This window comes from Anastrepha obliqua, chromosome 4 (assembly GCF_027943255.1).
Source record: "Anastrepha obliqua isolate idAnaObli1 chromosome 4, idAnaObli1_1.0, whole genome shotgun sequence".
In the NCBI taxonomy this organism is placed as follows: Eukaryota; Metazoa; Arthropoda; class Insecta; order Diptera; family Tephritidae; genus Anastrepha; species Anastrepha obliqua.
In genome coordinates this window covers 66,663,652-66,686,051 of record NC_072895.1, presented here as the reverse complement: position 1 = coordinate 66,686,051, position 22,400 = coordinate 66,663,652, and the positions used below count along the sequence as shown (strand labels likewise).

The 22,400-nt window shown below is 34.0% G+C and overlaps 1 protein-coding gene across 4 annotated transcripts in view; it reads right to left on the bottom strand.

The window, feature by feature from the left end:
• Nucleotides 1–22,400, bottom strand: part of LOC129243527 (uncharacterized) — a 178,483-nt gene that overhangs the window by 89,473 nt on the left and 66,610 nt on the right. For all 4 annotated transcript variants that reach the window (XM_054880601.1, XM_054880604.1, XM_054880602.1 and 1 more), the window contains 2 exons: nucleotides 17,243–17,291; nucleotides 12,491–12,539 (listed from right to left, as the gene is read on the bottom strand). In XM_054880601.1, the coding sequence (XP_054736576.1) occupies nucleotides 12,491–12,539; nucleotides 17,243–17,287 (94 nt within the window). In that variant the 5' untranslated portion in view covers nucleotides 17,288–17,291. The remainder of the gene's footprint in view (nucleotides 1–12,490; nucleotides 12,540–17,242; nucleotides 17,292–22,400) is intronic.

Sequence of the window (22,400 nt, the reverse complement as noted above, 5' to 3'; positions counted from 1 at the left end):
TTTACATTTGGAAGTTTTAGCAGAATTTTTAGAAAATTGTTTGAATATGCAGAAAAGCAGTGAAAACTGATCAAAATGTCGAATTTCTATTATTTTGAGCATAGGTACATATATATATATATAGTAAATAGTTTCAGAAAATTGTACTTCTCTCTCCAGAATCAGAACCAGGATAATATCATAATATAACTTACAACTAAAGCAAAATGTGCTACTTTTCGGTTTTAATAGAGGTCGCCGTGAGTGAGGACGAAGCAGTTTCTCTTTTCGATAGTAGGTTTCGCCTAATAATGTTTCAAAAGGCAGCAATACATTTTATATTTTATGGAAATTACATTACTTTCTGAATTTAGAAATAAAATAAAAATTTTTTTTATTAAAATGTTCTCCATCATCTTAATACTAAAGCTTTACTCATTCTTTTTAACACATTTCTAGCTTGCTGCGCTATTTAAAAATATTATATATTGGATTGAAACTATCTTTATATGTATGAATATGTGGCGGTTAGGGTATTTATAAAGGAAAAACTGTGTAACCGGCTATATTAAATATTATTAACTTTATTAATTATCACAATTTTAATTTAATACAAAATTCAGATTTAAGTTTTTAGTTTTACAAATCACAAGAAAACTCGCGCTCAATACCGCTGCTGAAAGGATCACAAAGTAGAGAGAGAGCATCAAAAAGAAAGAAAACCGTAAGGAACTTTTAACATATTGCTTTGCGGGATAGTATTACCATATATTTTTACAATTCATATACTTTTTAATTCAATTTCTTATTTTCTAAAAATACACTTTCTTATTAAAGCTCGTTTAAACACCTTTCATTTGAACCCTATATCATAATATTGAAGTAAATTTTTGATAAGTTGGTATTGCAGAAAATTAATTGACAACGCTATTGAAAAAATTGTTCTGGATCGTTTTTTTTTTATTATGCCTTGATATCGATTTTGTAATACCTATGTCTTTTTTTTAATAAATTACTTATTTTTAAATACAAACAAGTGCCAGCATTCTTTTAAAACAAGTGCTAGACTCAAACCTTTTATAGCCCATAGGTTTTCCAACGGTGTAAAAAATGTCAGGGTCGCCAAGTGAATTTCTGTCATGAAAATGCTCCTCATAAATAACCATGTGCCTTTCGGAGTCGGCTTAAAACTGAAGGTCCCTCCATTTGTGGAACAACATCAAGACGCACGCCACAGATAGGAGGAAGAGCTCGGCAATAGAAGTGTTGCCGCCAATTATTTGTTTATTTATTTTACATGAAATTTTTCAACTTTTTAATCAGAATCTATTTAAAACTCCTGATTTATAGCCCATTCAATTTCAGTTTTTTTTTCAAATGATTTTGAGAATTTTCTTTCATAAAAAGCATATGCTCGGAAGTCTTTTCTATGGAAAATAATTCTAAGCATTGTATACAACAAATTTTCAAAACTCTAGACGATTTTTGAGCGAATTCAAATTTCAAAATCATACCAAAACTATTACGAATATTTTAAAAAGATAAAATGACTTAGTTATGTGAGCACTCATTCTAATTCTTCCGCTAGGAAATCGATATTTTTTTCTCGTAACGGACCCATACTTTATTAAAGTGCATGTAATAGTCATTGCTCTACTAGGGTGGTCATTTTAATCAAAAATAGCTTATTGGAAATGGGTGTAAATTTTTTCGAAATATCATTTAACTCGACTTTAACCTGATTACTAAGCATCAGTGACTGAGGTGTGACATCAGCAAAAATGCTTTTCAATATTTGAAGTTCACAGTAGGTATGACAGACGAACCTACATTTATTCATGCCCACACATATGCATTTATGGTATGTGCGATTTTATGTAAACAAATTTGGAACTTTAAAGGTGCATTCAAAGTCAAGCAAACAACGCGCACTGTGATCATGACATTGGAACAACTCCATGTCAAGTCAGGCAGAAGTTGAAGGAACGGACAAGAATTACAAACCCAAATTCAATGGACAAAAACGCGGAAGCAAACAAAGCTGGAGTTGAAGTATAAGAAGAAGAAGCTGAACTTGTTACGGCATGCCAACTGCGACATATAGTGGCAATATTAGGCACCTAGCAAAGAAATAAATAAAATAAATAAAGAAAGAAGCAACCCAGAGAAAAGCCATGCAAAGGCACAAGATCATTGAGATTAGCGCATGTAAGATGCGACACAAGCAAATACTAAGCCCACGAAACATAGCGGCACACACAATTGCAGCAGAGTTGCAAGGCAAGATGGTATGCCTGTTTGTTGCGCGTCATAACAAAAACAAAAACGAAACGAACAAAAGCAACAAAAATATCAGACACTGTCGCATCATTGTGCACACAAAAAGGTGACTGCCACAAATGGCATAGCTGTGGGCCAGCAAAGTTCTTTGAACCCAGAAACGAAGCCAAGACTAGTCAGAACCTTTTGATTTTGTGCAACTGTTATAAATGTTGGTTTCTTGCTCCACACCACATTGCAACTGCACAGTTATTGCGATTCGCCGGCTTTCATGGTAGCGATGTTGCGTTTGCCCGACACTTTTGACTTTGCTCGGGTGTTGTTTTAAATGCATTCTTGGATTTTTCTTATATATTTTTCATACATAACTTTGGAAAAATTTTAGGTCTGGATTCTAAATTTAAAGTTTTGGTTTTCTTTTACGTTACTAATAAAGTGAAAAATATTTTTTTTTATTAAATTTTGCTTAGAATTATTAAGAAAAATAATAATTTTTTCATATCTTTATTATAAAATATAATGAAAAAAAATGTTTGTGATTATCGGAAAGTTTTTGGTCCAAGAATAACACTGTCCAAAGCTGGTAACTCAACACGAAACATCTCCAGGGGTTATAAAAGAGAATGTTTTCAGGATTAACTTTACCGAAGACAGTACTAGTCCTGATTGTCTTACTTTTTTTTGTTAATAGAGTTAAAGTCTTAAAAATCGGGCGAAAGTTTGAATATTATTTACAAAATTTGAGTTTCAGCAAATTTAATGGGAGTCACTGAAGACAAAAAATCGTACGCGTTCAAATGAGTGCGCAAGAAAGCTTTATCCAAGCAATTTTTACACATTTCGTATAGATACATCGTAAACGCATACGGCTATGAGCTTAGTAGAAATCGTTTTGTATGAAAACCCATTTTTTGTATATATAATAATTGCCCAAAAATTAAAAATAGTGAAATATAAAAATTCAAAAGTGAATATTCTTCTCTGTCACTTTGCTTATGATAAAAGATAAAGAAAATCTTAAAAGCTAAGTGAGAGTAATTTCGTGCCTTTCGAAATCTAGCATCAGAATTACGCATTAAAAGCGAAAATCAAAAAAAAGTTGTGTTGATCTGGTTTTCGATATGTTTTTCAGAACTTCGGAAAAGTAAAAAAAAAAATATTCCGTTTAAATTCGCGGATATTTTCCTATAGAATAATTTTGATATTTTCGCGGTGGGAGATATATTTACTTTATATAAAAGCGTTTGGAGATTTCTTGGTCTATCATGGTATGACTGCAACTAAGTGAGATTGTGCGTGAAAAGCATTCGGTTGTTGCGGACTTGAAACCCACCGTGGGTATGGAGCATGAAGTTATGGAAAAAATATTGAAAGCGTAAATGTATTTAACTTTTAACTCGGCACTTAATCCACCAATAAATGTGACGCTACACCATTAATTGCCGCACTGCTCTGTTAACCTTGACAGCCCAATCTAAATTCTACACAAACCTGAACAAGTATAATACTTCGTTTGATTTGTGTAATGATCGTGAGCCAATGTTTTTTCACTAATTGCATCACTGATTACTGTTTGATCAGCTTCAAGGAGGAATATGCATTGTAGTATCGTAAATACCCACAGTCATTAGGACAGGCAGACAGCAGCTCTCGCTGAACGTATCCGTCTTTTCACAACAAAACCGGCAATATAATTCCCATAACTTCCCGGTTATTGCTATCCATACATCTATACTTTTACAAGTAGAATTTACCAACCGCTGCAGACGCAGTAGCCACTCATTCTTCCGGCTAATACAGCCACACTTAGACCATGTATCTATGTACGTCTGTACTTCTGCATTTCTGCCACAAATGTCGTTTTCAAGTTCACTGAACCCTTTTTATTTTTGCAACCAAAGTGCATTGCCTTTTGGTCGCTTCTAGCAGCTGGTGACCAAAGCAGTCATAGCAAGTAACCAAACAAGCCTATGAGTATTTACGAGTAACGCGAATTGCTGCAACGTCTTCTATTGCAATTTCTACTGGTAGACACTTTGTTGCATTTTCTTCCTTTGTTGGACCAAAGGCGACGCTGCATGTTGCATATACACAGGTATATTCTAGTATATTTGCGTCGTCATACCCGCCATTGCCAGTTTGATTGCTTCTTTTCTAACTGATATAACTACTTTTCTACCGCTTTTTATGCGCTCGCCCTAACGAATTGCCTTTTCCGTAGACCTCGCCGCCACAGCGCTGGCTGGAAGATTCGCAAACGCAGTTACGTGCAACGTGATTGCCATGTCGCAGCCGTCAGCAAGTTTTGCGGTGTCATAAAAAATGGCGTCACAGCAGCCAACTGGCAGAAACAACCTTCCATGCTTCCGCCCTGCTACTCACTCAATGCAACTACTCTTCGTGATTGGAGAGCCACACTGCATCGATCAGCGAACAGCTCAGTTGGACGCGTTGAAGTTTTGCAATTGCATGTGGCCTTAATTGAACTGGTCATAACTTCGTGCCACGCATATTTTCACATTCTTTTACTTATGCTATTTGCTATGCTTTATTCTATCTATTTTATAATTCTGTAATTTCTGAGACTGATTAAATATGTTTACTAAGCATAACCGCTTCTCATGCGGACATCTTTCTAAGTTCAGCATTGCAATGTAACCCCTTTTAATCCGATGGCCAAAACGAATTTTTGTTACTTCTTACATAAAGATCCTTCGCATACATAGTTACTATATAGTTACATACTAGCTTACATATGTATATCAAATCTGCTAAAATTTGTCTTACTACGATTATGTTACTACGAAAATCTTTCTCTGCTATTTTTACACAAACTCTAAAACCTGCTGGGAAATGGCATCGCCATTAAACAATTTCACGCTTATCAACTATCTAAATTAACTGCCGCCTTTTTTTGATTTTTTTTTTTTTTTAATTAGAAAATCGCAAAATTTATATTAGTTACGAGTTAAGCAAATAAGTAAAAAAAAATCTGTAAAATAAAGGATTTTTCTATGGAAAGAGTTCGATATTGGCCGTGAGTGGCGGCATACTGCTTTAATGGTGTCCATCAAATCTGTCGTTTAATATTATTATAGTTCCGCTATTGTAAAGAATAGTAATGACAGAACTTTATTATGAACTATTTGCGGTTTTTATCATCTCCCGGGGAGGGGTCTTCAATTGGCCATTAAGATCGTGTGATTTTCTGTCGCTGGATGTTTCTGTCTGTGGTTTTCTGGAGTCGCAGATGTATATATGTCAAGAAGCCACACCCAACAGCTACCAGAATAGTTATTGAGTAGGTAATATTTTTTTAAAAAGTAACTTATGTCCTGAAGCGAAAATTCCTATCGAATTAAATTAGGCTTATCCGGAGTTGAGCGCATTTATGTAGACGTACAGTCAGGGAGGGACGCCAAATTTTTACAATCATCCTGTTAAACAGATTACTCGCTCTATCATCCCCAATTTTGTTTTTTTTTTTTATAATATTTTCAATTTGACTTCCATAGCAATAATACTTTTACTAAAACTTCTATTTCTATTACTGAACTTAAAAAGCTTGCAATTAAACAGAAAAACAAAAAATACGTAAAGGCAAATCGTTATTTTTAATTCAATAATGGCTAACCGCATTAAGGGAACCCGGTGGTCTAGAAATTTCAAAAACTCGATTTCTTGATATTTCGAAAGTATAGTATCTTACGAGTATACTGTGAAATTTTCATTCAAAAATTCCCAATATTGTAGCTTCTTAACCCCATTGACTAGGTAGAGAGCGGTCCGCGCGACCCTGTACCCCAACCTTTAAACTCATTTATCTGGAAACGACTTTTTCGGCCTGGTGTTATCTAAAAAAACCATTCAATCGAATCGTCCGAAATTTTAATATGTTGTTCAGAATAATGTTCAATGGCTATTGCCCGTACTAGAATCATATTATTATTTGAATTATTTCGTATTTTTTTGATTAAAGAACTAGAAAACCCCATTTTTAGAGTGTCAAATTCTAAACCGCGCCATTTTTTCAATTTTTTTTTTTTTCTAGTAGGGGACATAGCTACAGTCATACTGAATAATAATTTGTTTGGCTTTTGTGTTTCAGATAAGTAGAAGAGCCAAAATGGACAACATCGTCCAGGTCTAATTTTTCGGGAAGGTCAACTTCAGCGCCATTTTTGAAATTATTAAAATTAAAAAAGTGCGCCGGGACACCTTAAAGTAAACAATTTGGTAAGTTCGTAAAAATTACACAAAGCGACCTATTTTTGCTCTATATCTAAGCCACATGCTTATCTACATACGCATATACATATATATAAAAATAACAATAAAAATGTAATTCTTACTCATTATTCACCTATCAGCCACCATCACTTGAGTTGCACGCTTGCCACTTGGACAATAATTTGACAATTGTTATCGCAACTCTGCACAACTCAACTCGCAATTCAGTTCAGCAATGTTTTCTTTACCCAAATTGTGACAACTTACTAATGCCAATATATCTTTTTTTGCGAGTACAAATATATACAGATATACAAGCGATAATGTGCCAACGGCCAAATAATGGCAACAAACCGAAATTGCGACATAGTGAAAGCCACACAAGCAAATGAATTTTTGGAGAAAAATGGCCCACCAAGTGTGCGAAAAAGTACAAAAAAAAAGTATAGTAACATAACGCTAACGCGGGGGCGCCAACGTAAACACCCTAAAAATAAAACAAGTTTACTGACCGAGCTGAAATACAATAAAAAAGAAGGGGGCAAAAAAAGCAAAATATTTAAAGTAAAGAAAACTATCAAAAAGTCTTAGCAGAAAATACAAAATTAGTAATAATATGCCATTCACGCTTCAAAGGGTTCGTATTTTAGCAGTATCATTAATTTTAAAATGAACGATAATCTTCTGTGTTATGTAATTTAGAAAATGTTCAGCTTGGGACAAAAAGCTACCGCATTTACAGCAGCTCTACCACTATAAAAATCTTCAGTTTTACGTAACAGAAAACTAGGGACCTCTGCAATCTAAATGTAAGTTTTCTCCCTTTAATACGTATACTTTTCTAACTCTGGCAACGCAAAAGCCCCTCCACCTCCCTCATAAATGTTTTGTAGAAGAATTCCTAGCATTTGAAGGTGCGACATTACAGAAGTTGAAGTGATTTAATCCTCTCTGACCAACGCTGATATAAGATCAGTGGTCTTAGCATGCCAGCGATATGTCGCAGTACAGAGACATAACGAACGCATGTGAAAACATAGTCGATTTTGGCCTTAGGAGGTACTCGAAATCATCAGCCTGACCTCCTATTGCGCTCAAACACGGTAGACAACATCATAGGTCGCAGTACATAATTTCGCTATAATATAATAGCATCGGTCCCTGTTACTCATTATCTAAATGTCTACTATTATATGTATATTACCTCGTTATATACTCTACAATTAGAGATCTGCATGATTCCATCATTCTTAAAGCTGAGAATGGTGGGCTGCAGACTTGGTATACTCGGAATCATCCGGTTCTGAATCTGAATAAGTGTTCCCATGCTACTTTTACTAGAGAGTTCATTTTCTTAAGCACTGGAGCTAAGGAGTTATATACTATATGTATATTTTGACACGAAAAATATTAATTATATTTTTTTGAAATCTTTTACCCGACGTAAGAGCCGGAGATATCATAATTCATAAAGATATATCGATAACCTATTGCTAACTTTACAGTGGTACACTGTACAGCACAACATAAAAAATAAAAAAGCTCTGACAGTAGAATCTGGTAGAAGACGACAAAACAAATTTACCTGTCATAGTGATTGGTGAGCTCACAATTTTATTTTAGAGAGAGTTAAAGTTTGCACCCTGTCTTACATTCTTATGGTAAATCGACACACCTTAGACCCATTAGATAATATAATGTGCTCAGCAGGTGCTATGTTAAAAATAACGGCAAATATTTGTGGAACATTTAACCCTCTAACTCATCAATATTTTACGAGAAAAGGCAAAAAACTCTCAACTGAAGATATAACGATTTAAAATGTACTCAAGAAATAATTTCCATCAAATTCTATTATACTATAAGTATCTTAAGTCAAAACAAAAACGTTTGCTATAACTTAGATGTATTGAAATTTACATAAAAGAGTGTACCAAGAATTCCCCTGCTTGCCCAGTGAACAACAATTAAAATGGTTAATAAATCGAAAGCAGAGAATATCTCCAAATATCACTATTAGAAAAATCATCAGGAGTTTATATATTCTAACAGCAAACGCGAAGGAAGCCGAGGAAAACTCCGTTGTTGTTGTTGTAGCAGCATAAACATTCTCCATGCATGTATGGGGAATGCTGCTGGAGTGACAGTCCTTGGCCGCATATATATCCGGGTCTTTCCGGTAACGTAGAACCGACTGTTGTGGGAACGACAGTTACCTGCAATCAATAAAGTCTAAACTTTATCATAATCTAGAGCCCTGAACTTCATTTTGGACTGAAAGTTGTTGGTGTCGTTAAATTTTTTGTATTATCTTAAAGTGCGCTTCAAATTAAACTTACTTTTTTTAATCAAAAATATTTCTTGAGGGGTATAATAAACAAATCTAAAAAAAGGAAGAAAATACAGTCCAAAGTCGCTCGCATTTGCTGCACATATTCAGGTATGTATTTTTTTTTTAAGTAGCTAAGTTTAAGCTTACAATTTGTGTCTACTCTATATTGAATGCTTAATACTTTTCGCGAAATTCGTGTTATTTTTTCTTTTTTATTGTATTTGTTGTACCGTCCATACATTCACTTTCATGCGCCGCCACCACATTCACGTCATTTTTGCTCAGTTGTGCGCATTTTTGTGTTCACTTATTTTTAAACTTGTTTTTTGTTACTTTTATTATAGGTAAACGTTAATATTTTTTGGTACATATTTTTTGCGATTTTTCTGCTCCTTTTCAACTTTGTGATTTCTGCCAATTTATTTATATTGTTACAACGCTATTATCTAATATTTTTGCAATTAAGTAGACAAAAAACATCCAGTAAATGATTGCTTTATTAGCGTAGTTTAATCGAAAAAACGTTATCTGCCCCACATCTTTTGTAAATTTAATGTATTGGAAAGCATTGACGAAGACCCTTCATTTACTAAAAAAAACTGTTATAGTGAACTTTTAAATATTGTAACTTTTCTGCTGGTCTTTAAACATTGTGCCCCAGCTTCTTTAAATTCTTAGGCTTTCTTTGAGTTATCTTAAATTGTCTAACAAATTAAGACATCCTACAGCTAAAAAAGGAAATCTGATTATAGCCTGTAATGGTTCGCACAGAAGCAATAGAGATGTAAATGAAGAAGACATCTAGCTTCTCTGCAAAACGGCAGTCCATTTGCGGAAGTGTTTAGAAGTAATTGCAGAATCTATGCAACTGTCGTCTCCACTACAAAATAAAGCAAATTGTTCAACCGAAATCTGTGATATTGAATTGGTTCTCGGCTACTACCTGGAAGTTTAATTCGTTTTTTCGTCGCTATTACAAGTACCATAGGCAATCGCTTTGATCCAAATATTGATGCAATGTGGAAGTGGTTAAGATTCATTTAGGTAATGTTATGTTTTCGATGATACCAAGAATCGGTAAAATGGTGCTGTTCTATAGCTCATAAAATCCCACGATTATAGCAATAAAGTAGCAATCCCCTGCCTACGAAGTATTTTAACTAAAACTACCTCTAGCAGCGCAGTGAAGAGCTTAATTGAATTAATCCTGAAATATCTGAGGGTGCCAAGTTTTTCCAATGATATAAGAAAAAATGTACATTTGAACAAGGCTTGTTTGCGCTGCAAGCCTTCCCTTTGTACATCCCTGAGTACATCTCCCTTGAAAATGATTTTAATAAAATCTAATTTGCTCTTCGGAGGCAGCAAAAAACTATAGGTCCCTCGAAACTTTAACCGCTACGCTACATCAAATGAGGAGATCTGCTTGTAGCTTGTTCTGTCCATGGGCCTGCTGTTTGCTATGAGTTATTTAAATCGGATATGGATTGAATAGGTATCTCGGCATGCCACAGTAGCTTATTGCCAGTTCTTCTGCCCCTCTATCGTACGATCTCAATGGACGCCACTCTATAAGTGATAATCGGTGCAAATCCTCTTAACCTATTATTCTTAGAGCTATACATTTAAGGTTGAAAAAGAGTTTTGGAAGGGCTTACTTAAAGATTATTTTTAATGTAAGAAGCTTTTAAAGGTGTCACAAATTTTGGAAGGAGAAGCTACTGCTTGAGCTTAAATATCTCCAGACTGCTTTGACTCATACTCATTTTTACAATATAACTAAAAGTTTCCAAAGCATTTACAAAGATAAACTTTATTTGCTCAAAAATATGAGATTTTTCGATTTATATTTTGCCAGAAAACAAATTTCGAAAATTCGTTTTAGTCCTTAAATCTAATTTATGTAATAGAATTTAATTGTGAGATTTAAATAAAAAAATTCTCAGTTGATATACAAAGTTAGTCGTAAGCAGGGTTGGGCGTTTACAACATTTTTTGGATTGTTTACACTTACATTGTAAACAATTGTAAATAATGTAAGCAATTGTAAACGTTTACCAGCATATGTCTAGAACTATATACAATACAACAAGTTAGATCCTGATAAAACTGCAAAAGTAACGGATTTCCTTTTTAATACTATGAGTGGAGAAGCTTTGCAGGACCTATTTCTGAACAGAAGATCCTACTTCGGCGTATTACAGTCAAAAAATTTGAGCGAAGATGCCTGTTTATATTGGAGAATGGCATCGATAAAATATCCACATCTGGCAGAAACAGCTTTGAAATTAATCAATATACCCACCTCTTCAGCGCGAATTGAACGCTTATTTTCGAATTGGAATTTTATTCATTCAGATTTGAGGAACAGACTCTCGTTTGCAAGGTCCAAAAAGCTACTTTTTATTTATTATCAAATGAAAATTGACCAAATCAATGAAGAATCGGAAAGTGAAAATTAATAAAAATATTAAAATACTAAATATTAAAGCGTATTTTTTTATTATTTTTATTACAAGCTTGGAAAACTGTTTGAAAAATAGTGAAAATGCTTAATTAGTAGTAGATTGTTTCTGATTCATAAAAAAAAGCAAAAAAAAATGAATTGTTTACGTAAACAATTAACTTGTAAACAATTGCTGCAAACAATGTAAACAGTTTACAGGCCCAACCCTGGTCGTAAGAGAATAAAAGCATTCATTATTGCATTGACCGTACTTAAGTAAATTTTGGCAGGTGGCCCACACAGAATCATTTATATCATCTCGGTGATATCACTAGTTGGTTTTCCTAGTACCAAATTACTCAGATTAATAAATTTAAATTATAGCACTTCATATAAATTAAATTTTTGCACAAAATTTTAGAGGATAGCAAGACTGTCTGTATAGGCACAGGAATTTGGTGGACTGGCACTTGAGTAAAAAAGTTATTATATGTTTGCAAACCGATTTAGTAGGTGTATGAACCAAATCAGGTCAGTAATAAATTTATTTCTAATATCTTATATAGTTTAGTTCTAATATAGTTTGTAACTAAATTGTTAATAATAATATTCTCACAATCTTTGTGTGCGGTTGCAAAACAACTTAACTTAGTTTCAACGAGGTCGTGGGAAAGGTATAGTATGGAGGCACAGAGCGCAAAAAGCATTAATTTGTTATTTATTCATTTCGTCATTAGTAGTTTTAACAATCCTTAAGAGAGAGCATTTTATCATAAAATGAAAATGAGTATAGTTCTGTGCATTTCAGTTGAACAGACACATTCAATCTGGCTAATAGCCCAATGTAATAATTTGCATCGAGTTTACCGAGTTTTATAACATTCCAATTGTTTACATTAATTTAAAAAAAATTAATTCGCAAACTATATTTATTTCAATAGAAACCCATTTCTCCTTTCATTTCCTGCTTTTATTTCTGATCAGCTCAAAGCATGTAAGTCGAGAGAAATGGTGAAAATCATGCACACAATATATTTTAATTAACATAAAGTAAATATGTATTACTACTTGTACAAACATCACACTCAGACACAGATACAGACACTCAATTTACATTTCTTCATTCAATTTAGGTTAATAGGTATTGGATTGTTCGACTTATTGTAATTATTTTCCAATATTGATTATGAGAAATTAATTTTGTGCAAAAATGCATTACTTACTCGTGGCTGTTGGTATTTGTGCACCATGTGTGACCAATGTGGTGATTGTCTGCAAATAAGTTAAGGAGAGGGAACCAATTTTAATTTAAAGTAAATTAGCAAAGTAAATAAATAGAAATTATATAAAATTCAGCTGCACCTACTGTAATGTGACTAATGGAGTAGAAATTGTGATGCTGATTGAAATACTACTTCACCAGTTACCTGCAGTAGTAAAACTCAAAAGAGATTATATAGATTTAGATGTTGTTTGTGTTTTCTGTTTTTTTTTTTTTTGCTTAACCCCGTGTCGTTTATTAAGATTTTTAGAACAGTATTCGTAAACTGTTATAATTAATATTGCATGTTAATTAGAATATAAATTCAAAGCTGTCATTGAATTTTAACTCTTTATATGAATATAAGAACAGGAGAATGGCTTTACTCGCTTCCTGTGAAACCGTAGCTAGTCTCGACCGTGGAATTCTTAGGTGCACCGAAACTTAACTTTCTTTTTCTCTCGAAATATATTTATGTATTCATCGATATCTACAACTGATGTATATCCTTATCAGCTTCGTATATCTGATTTCAGCTCGTGTTCCAATTCTTAAGGGACTTCTGATATGTGCAATTTGGTATGGCTGAAATCTCCCAGCTATGCAATCTTTAGTGCCTACATTTTGACAAGTTCCCATTCTTTCTGGGTCCTTTACAATTTCGGAAAGAAGAAAAAGTCACTGAGGGACCACTCTGGTGAATTCTCTAGCTGTTTTTCGACAGCGAGAAAACCCGTTTCATTCAGACTTTATATACATGCATATCTCAAATACTGCTTAGAAAATAAAAATTTCTAACAATTTCACGATGATCAATTACATACACATATGTATCATACTCGTATAACATTATGACAAAAAACTTTCAATTTCGAATGCAGTACGTCGCCCGCGAAATCTGAAGTCACCTTCGTCAGCCCTCCTTTAATTTGACCTAACGGAGATTTTTTGGAATATTAAAACCAACCTAGTATTAATTGTTTATAATTCAAAAAATATATATACAAAAATCCCAGTCAGCCGAAAATTGTCACATTCGTTATTAACAAAAGAGTTTAAAGAACTTCATATAATTACTACCGATGGACAGATTTTATATAATTGAAAAAGATGGAAAACTTCTCATTTAACCTTGGACGGTTTTTGTGTAAATTTCTCACTCTTTTAAATGGATTTATCTCTGCTATATGAAAAGCAGAATTTACATGATTTTATAAAAATCGCATATAAAATTGATGTACACAATTTCGCGACAGATGGATCTCTAATAATCAAGCTACTCGAGTGATACAAGTTTGTGAAATATATCAGCAAGAAATGTGCCCATACACGTCGCTTGAATAGAATTTGAGTATAACTGTTTAAAATTTTGCCGATTCTTACCCTATATTCAGTGTTATTTCCTATTTATAAGATGATTCGAAAATTTCAACATATTTGTCGATTATTTGTATTTGTCGATGTGCGGACGGAATTGAACATTAGACATTTTTTCCTTTTGAAAAATTTCTTGAAAGTTGGAGAATTCATCGCTGAAAAACTTACTCCTGATATACAAACACGGAACCTAGTCTTATGTGGAAATAACGCATAAATGAAGGCTAATCAAATTATTACAGCAAAAAGTGACTAGATTGAGTTTCATTAAGAATACACATATTAATATGAAAGAATCTGTGATTGCTAATAAAAAGGCAAAAAATACTGGCTATCAACCACAGCCAATGTTTAACTTACTTAGCGTGTTGCTTGCGATAGCAAAATAGATAAAATGTTAGGAGGTTAAAGATGTTAAATAAAAATGAAATGTAAAATTTAATCCCATGCGCTATAAAAGCGTATATTAATATTACAAAGCGACAAATGACGTAAAGAAACAGAATAGAACTTCAAGGAGAAAAAATCCTACTGTATCAAGCCTAGCATGAGTACTAAGCCGGGTCGATTTGTGGGGAGGCAAAAAAATCGCCCATTGCTCTGAGAAAATCATATTCTAGGGATCAAAATAAGAAACTTTGCCGAAGGAACCATACCTCTAAAATGAAATCTGATGTCCCCCAATTTGGGTCGAACTTTTTAATTTCTTTTCTATAACTCACTTAAATTAATTTTTTCATTTTCATATGTTCTGAGAGAAATTTCTTAAGAGAAAAAATGGATATTATTATAAATAAATAATAAATATTATTACAAATAAATAAAAATAAAGAAAAAACATAACCATTTAGCTGATTTTTTCATGTAAAGGCCAAAAATGGTGATATTTTTAAATTGGCGGACATCAGAATTCGTTTTAGAGGTATGGTTCCTTCGGCAAAGTTTCTTATTTTGATCCCTAGAATACGATTTTCACAGAGCAATGAGCGATTTTTAAATCGACCCGCCCTAATGAGTACATATATGTGGTAATGACCAGCATATGTATTTTCCTTCGCAATGTTATTGGTTGTAGCAAAAAGCTTGCACTCTGTAAGCAGTCCCTGTTAGGTTCTCAACTTTAGTTTAAAATCTATAGCTGTAACAGTCGCCACCCTCTGTAAGCAGTATCTGTTAAACACTCAACTTAAGATGTGGCATCTAAAATATCAACAGTACGGCTGTCAGCAAAATTTAAAGAGATGATGTTTCTTCTTTTTTCTTTTTGAATCGTTTGAAGGAATCGAGTAAGGAAATTATTTGTGTAGTATTAGTACTTTTATGAAATTGTGTAAATTTTCAGTATGATATGTATATGTACATATAAAGGGTCCGCCATATAACTTTACGGAATAAAAAATGCTATAAAAAAGAAACTACTCAATATTTTTCCAAACTGTTTTTTTTATTTTGAAGTACAATCCTTCCGGTTAGTGATGGAACACAACTGGACCAATTTGGACTTTGTATGGCGTCATACCAAGGTCTTTACGCAAAATTCGTCTCAATGATGTCTCCGAAATGTCCAATTGTTGAGAACGACGGTGAACTGATGTTCCTGGTGATTCACGAACACTCTCGGCCACAGCAGCAATATTTTCGGGTGTACCTACGGTTTTTGGTCGGTCACGCGTTGGTTTGTCAATAAGCAACCCGGTTTCTCTTACTTTTTTCGCAAAGTAACGCAGATACGCTTCATTCGGTGCTTTTCTTCTTCCCATTGCCGTACGTAATGTTCGTACACATTCTGTAACATTACCATGATTTTCAAAGTAATGTCGCAATATTTCCCAGCGTTCTTTGAGCGTATACGCAACCATTCTACAAATAATACCTAGTTCAAATCCGTAACGATAGATGGCGGGCCCTTATATGCACTTACATATACATACATACAATAAATTTGCAGCTCCTCGTCTATTTTTTAACCATTTAATGAGCTCAATATACGACGGTAGACTAGGAAATTAATTTTTTCACTTAAGGCCGACAAATGCAGATTAACGGAATTTTTAGAAGAATTTACCACCACACATCTAAAGCCACAGCGAAAAAAATACAAATTTGCAGTTGCGATTATTAAGCCACCAATGGAATATCCGCTACAGAGAAAACTTATAAAACTGTATTCCCACGTTTCTGACTAATGTTGCAAACACTTTCGCCAAAATTACTTGCAATTTAAGGAAAATTAGTATGCAAGTAGCGACGAACTAAAGAACTTCGCAATACACCGTTTCAACTTATCCGCTATAATGTTGTACGAGTAGATGTGTGTGCTAGACTGGCAAGCAAATTACTTCGAATAAATTGCAATGCAACTGCATTGTAAGTGGAAAAATGTGAGAAATTGTGTATGTTGGTAGTAGTCTAAAGGAATATGTGCCACATATCCACTGACCCTAAGAGGTCAATATGAGCAATTTGAGTAACAAACTTCGTAGTGCCGAAAATAATTGCTCTATTGCAAAGAAAGGCTAGAAAATTAAAACAAAAAAAACCCAACAACAAACTAATATTTTAGGTGACGTGCATATGTCGGATGTATGCCAATTTTCTTTCTACTACTACGTGATGAGTAGGTAATTTCAGGTCACTTGTTACTTCAGCAGTTTTCATGGGCAGAAGTCAAAATGTCATGCATTTCATTGATTTTTATTTTACATTGATTAATGAAAGGCTTCTCGCGCCAAGAATCGATGGCTACAAGCTTCGAGTGTTATTTTTTTTATTAAGGGGTATCTTGCTGTGTTGTATAAAAAAGTGTTTTTTCTCACATAAATCGGTTCTTTCACTTTTACTCAATACATCTTTAGAAGTATATTTGTGATTCAAGCCATTAATAACGTAACACACGTGGATTGAGGTGATCCAAGTTGGCTTAAACTTTTGGGGTGCGTACCTTTTTATTAAAACTGAACTATTCAAAATTGCAGGCATGGTGGTGCATCTAGGATTTTAAAAATTTCTGTAGTTGATAACAGTTTTTGATTTTATATTTGGGGAAGCAAAAGGTTCAAAATTCTTTAGAATTAACCGATTTCTCAGATGTGGGAAATAAAAACTATCTTGAGACTAGTAATAATGCTGACAAAAAAAGTCCAGCCGCTCTTCGAGAGGTTGATAAGGGCATTTAAAATTTCACTCAAAGATTGTTGATCTGATCTTGATTCAATTTTTTACATTCGACATCTAATATTGGCTAGCTGATCACAAAATTGTATGCACTTCAATATAATTTAAATTTAAATAATTAAAAAAATAGTTTGAATAAAATTTGTCTACAAAAAATACTTACGATTATTTGCAGCGCCGCATAGACGAGTTGTATGAATGGCTTCATTTTGCTGTAAATATAAGAAAATAATTTCTAATTAATGAAATTCAATTTTACTAATATAATATATACTAATAGTATTTGTTATCTTAATAGTAATAATTTGATATTTTGCGATATGCGAATGGAGCAGAACTTAAGATATACATATGTACTTGTGTATACCCAGCGCATGTTCTAGATTTGCGGACCTTTTTTTTAAAATTTCGCGAATGTTGTTATCCCCTTTCATTACTTCAAGCTCAAAAGCAAAACTAACAAGCTTAGTAGAATTTGAAGTAAATTTTGAAACCACATGTACAGGGTGCGCATTCTTTTATGTCGTTATGAAAGCATTGAATAACTTTGAAAAAAAAAACAACTGATTTGTATATGTGAGGTATTTTTATTTGGTTTGGTTATTTACAATTTATTAAAACTATTTTTTGAATACAATATCAATCAAGTGGCCACCTTTATTAGCAATCACAAACTGCGATCTTTTTTCTGCCCTTGGCATCACCTTGTCAAGTATTTCGGGTTTTATAGCGTCGATTTCGGCACGAATGTTTGCCTTAAGCTGGTCAATAGTTTGCAGCTTGTTAGCGTAAACCTCACTTTTCAAATAATACCACAAAAAGAAGTCCGGGGGGTTAAGTAAGGTGATCTGGGGGGGCTAGTCGATGCCGCCTCTTTTTGACAGTAGACGTCCCGGGAATTTTCGTTGCAGAAAATCAATTGTTGCATTCGCAGTGTAACCGTCTAAACTGTTCTCACGCATTTGCGGGCAGACATAATGAGTCAACATCCATCGATGTCGGTTTACATCGACCGTTTCGTTTTCTCGATAAAAATATCGCCCAATAATGGTTTTGGCGAAAATGCTGGCCCAAAAAGTTACTTTCCGATCATGCAATTGATCTCATTGGATCTTGGGTGGATTCTCAGTTCTCATGGATCTTGTGTGGATTCTCAGTTCCCCAAATGCGACAATTTTGTTTATCCACGCTGCCAGAGAGATTAAAATGTGCCTCGTCAATCATTAAAATTTGCTGTATGTACATATACATAACAGTGGGCTGTGGCATTTATATTCGCCAAAATTAAAAAAATTATTTTGGTTTAGTTATAAAGATCTAAATTACGAGTATGTGCCGCGTATTAAAATATGAGCATGGAAATATAAAAAAATTCGAACTCGCATTTGGCGATTGTTTCAAGAGATTTCAGAATTTTTTGCAAGCTGAAGAAAATAAAGAAAATAAAAAATCTTTTCGAATACTATGGGTGTGAGCAATCCGATTAAATCAAAAATATTGTAAAAAACCAGCGTCAATTCGAATGTGTGGAAATTGTACTCGTATTTCACAAATACACACAAAAACACATTTTTATTTCCATAAACTTAACACACTTTTGATAGCAATTTATACATTAGCAAACGTCTTGGCATTAAAGCATTACCTCGACGCAATTCGTTTCGCAGCAACCCACACAAATACGCACATACCCGTAACAAAAGCAAACATTTAACATTGGGCGACGAACAAAGCAACCAATTTCTTGTTTTCTGGCTTATTAACACTTTTCGCGGTTGTAAACTTAACAGAGATTAATTGACAGATACGCGTGCGCCGCTGGTGTAGTACAAAAAAAAAGCAAGATTTGCAGAAAAGCCTGAAATTAAAATAATCGAATTTTGGCAACGAGAATTGCCATTGGCAAACTGAACTAGAAAGGTTAATGTATTTTTGATTCCTTCGCTCATTCATTAGCACTTTTGTGTAAGTCATTTGTGGGTAATTTTTTTCGTCTTCGTCGTCTGCAAAATCTAAGAGATTTTTTCTTTTTTCTAAGCTGATTATTTTAAGCCAACTGTCCATATAATAATATATAATTTTGCGTAGGAAGTATGAAAATGAGTTCAAAGCGCCCCGATTCTTAGGTACAGAAACCAAAACTCTTTTCACAACGCAAAGAAAAACAAGAAGAACCCAAAGAAATATGTTTGTTTGAAACTTAAAAAAAAATAAAAATATAACAGAAGTAAATATTACAAAATTGGTTTTAAAACGAAGGTCATTTAGGAAAACTTAACAAGAAAACAACACGTTTTAATAGAATTGTCACCTAATTTTTATTGCTAAAATAGGAACCAATGCCACAATTGCATTAGACACCAAAACAGAGATGTCGTATCAAAATTTACAAACAACTCTTTAATAAAAAGATATATTTTTTAATGACGCTGTCACCTAATTTTTAATAGGAAAGAATAATTTAATTGCAAAACTGAGTAAATAAAATATATGTATTGAATCAAAACCGCTAGAAAAAGTTATAGTGAAAACAAGTTTTAAATGTCGTAGCCTCCCAATCCCCAAACAGGAAAAAATGAATTAATTGCATTACTGATATAAATATTCAAATATTAGAGCAAGGGCATGAAATAAAAAATACCTATATTTCTTAAAAAAATATTTTCAACGGTGATGCCACCTAATTCTTAATGTTTTTTTAAGTATAACTTAATTACAAGAATGAGTAAAATATTAAAATATGGGTAACAAATGGAAATTTTATTAGAAAGTGTTAGAGAAAGTTATAGTCTAAAAATATTTTTAAATATCGTAGCCTCCCAATCCTTAAATGGGAAAAAAGGAATTACTAACATTGTTGTTTTTTATATAAACACTAGCAAACCCGGCGAACTCCGTTTTGCCACCAGATGGCTTCGTTTTTTGTAACATTTCGTTAGGGGATTAAAAGATGAAGAAAAATTATTTTTTTTGTTTTATATTTGAAAAGGAAAAATTTTATTTCATTTCATTACAGTAATAAATTCATTTCGATTACAAAAATGAAGTGTAATTAAGTTGAACTTCTCTAAGTAAAAAATGAAAGTGAATCCAAAGTAAATACTGTAGCGAAGCATTATACGTGCTCTTTGGTAAACCACATTTTTTGTTCTTTGGTCTGACGGTAACACAAACAAAGCGGATGGTTTCCCAACTCGTGAACACGCAACGAATAGCTGCCTATGTGAAAAACAATGATTTTCTAAATTTATCCCGCAAACACTAAGCGATTGGCCTTGCGACTTGTTAATTGTCACTGCGAACGCAAGGCGAACCGGAAATTGCAATCGTTTGAAGTCAAACGGAAGATCAGTCGGAATCATTGGTATTCGAGGAATACATACATTTTCACCTGCGTACTTTCCGTTAATAATGGTTGCCTCAATCAAATTTTGGCATAAGTCTTTTCACCGCAAGTCGAGTACCGTTGCAAAGTCGTGGTGGATTCAAATTACGCAATATCATAATAACTAAACCAACTTTGAGTTGCAAGTTATGTGGTGGAAATCCTGGTAACTCCAGAGAGTTCAAAATCTCCGTTGGATAATTTACTACATCATCGGGATTTGTTATGGAATCAACGGACTTGTATGTCACCAAATCGCCATCGATTTTTGATTGAATGGGGAAATTCAGTGCGTGTACATCATTATTCTTTGCGGCGAGAATTGCTCGTTGACTTAACCAAGCATAATTCTGATAATTCTCGCTAATGTCTGGGAAAACATTTTCAATAAGAGCTAAATGAGAGTCCACAAATCGGCAAAAGTCGTTAGTAAGAGTAATTAATCCAGCTGTCACATCAACTGGGACTTTTCCATTTCCAACAGCTAACAATTGTTTGGAAAATAATGCAGCACTTTAATCATTTTTAGTTGAACTCTCATATTAGTGGTTAGCGATAATGTTTTTACGTTATTCCAAAAAGGTGATGCCTTCAGGCAAGCATTCAATTCATCTCCAGGCGTTCCATGGGGAATTACTGGCAACGTCTGCCTGAAATCGCCTGCCAACAATATCATCAAGCCGCCAAAGATGTTGTTATTTCGCCGAAGAACCTTCAGTATGAAGTTAAGTGCTTCAAGTGATTTCTTATGTGCCATTGTGCACTCATCCCAAACAATGAGCTTGCATTGCATCAACAATTTTCCCATTTCACAACCTCAAATGAACGTCCCACAAAATTTACACAGTTCAACTTACCACCTTAAGGACAAATGCCTACTGTTGAAGTTGAATAAAAATTTGCACAATACGCATGATTGATTTTATGGTTTTCAATTGAACTGTAAGGAAACGAATAACTTTAACCTCAACTTCACAGTGAACACAATACCGATTTTAAGTTAGCGTTTGAAAGAAGGTGCGCATAATAAATCTCACATGAAATTAATTGAGCAGAGTACATGCTATAAACCTCACGGAGCCCGAGACCTTTTCAACGAATGCAAAACCATGGAAATCGGTTCGTGCGTTCTGGAGGTATAGCATCAGGAAGGAAAACTCGACTTATTTGTATATTATAGATAAACATATTTAACAAAAACAATATGTCTAATTGGCGTTACCCTGTAACTTTTAAATTGGTTTCTATTTACCTAAATGGATAATGTGTTGGCTGTGAATATGATTTAGATTTAGATTTAGAGGAGGTTTGCACTTCGACCTCGTGGTATTTTGTGCCATCTACTAATCCACACCCAGTTCTCTTATTAAACTCAAGATACAGCTGGATTGAACGTATGTACCTTTCTTTCGGCTGCAAATGGCCGAGATGTCTCAACCTTCTCCGCGCAATAGCGCCGCATTCCTGGGATTGGTCACAGAAACATTAGACAAGAGTCAGTGGCCAATATCCCGTTCATGCGCAGATGACTACGCAGTCCGCAATAGCCTGTGAAAACGCCAATGAGCATTCTCAGTTTATCCGTAGGGAAAGTTGTAAGATTTTTAAACCTCGTTTCTTTGTACGCCTCATAGTTTGGACCAGCTAACCTCGCTTAGCTTTACTTCTTCACTTCCAAAATTCTCCTTGATGGTGTGTTGTCCCTTAGCAAGGAAGGGTTCAGATCCTACCAATGAGGCCGCAGCCTCTCTTACCAATGCGTCCGCTATTTAGCTCCCAGTTATACCTCTGGGTCCTGGGATACATATTAACCCGATTCCATTGTGCATACGTAACAGATTCAGTTTTTCGATAAACTCAAGAAGCAGTGAGAATGAAAATGAATGCTCTGATGGAATTGCGTGGTGTGGCTAAATATTCTTTATTTGAAATGGTG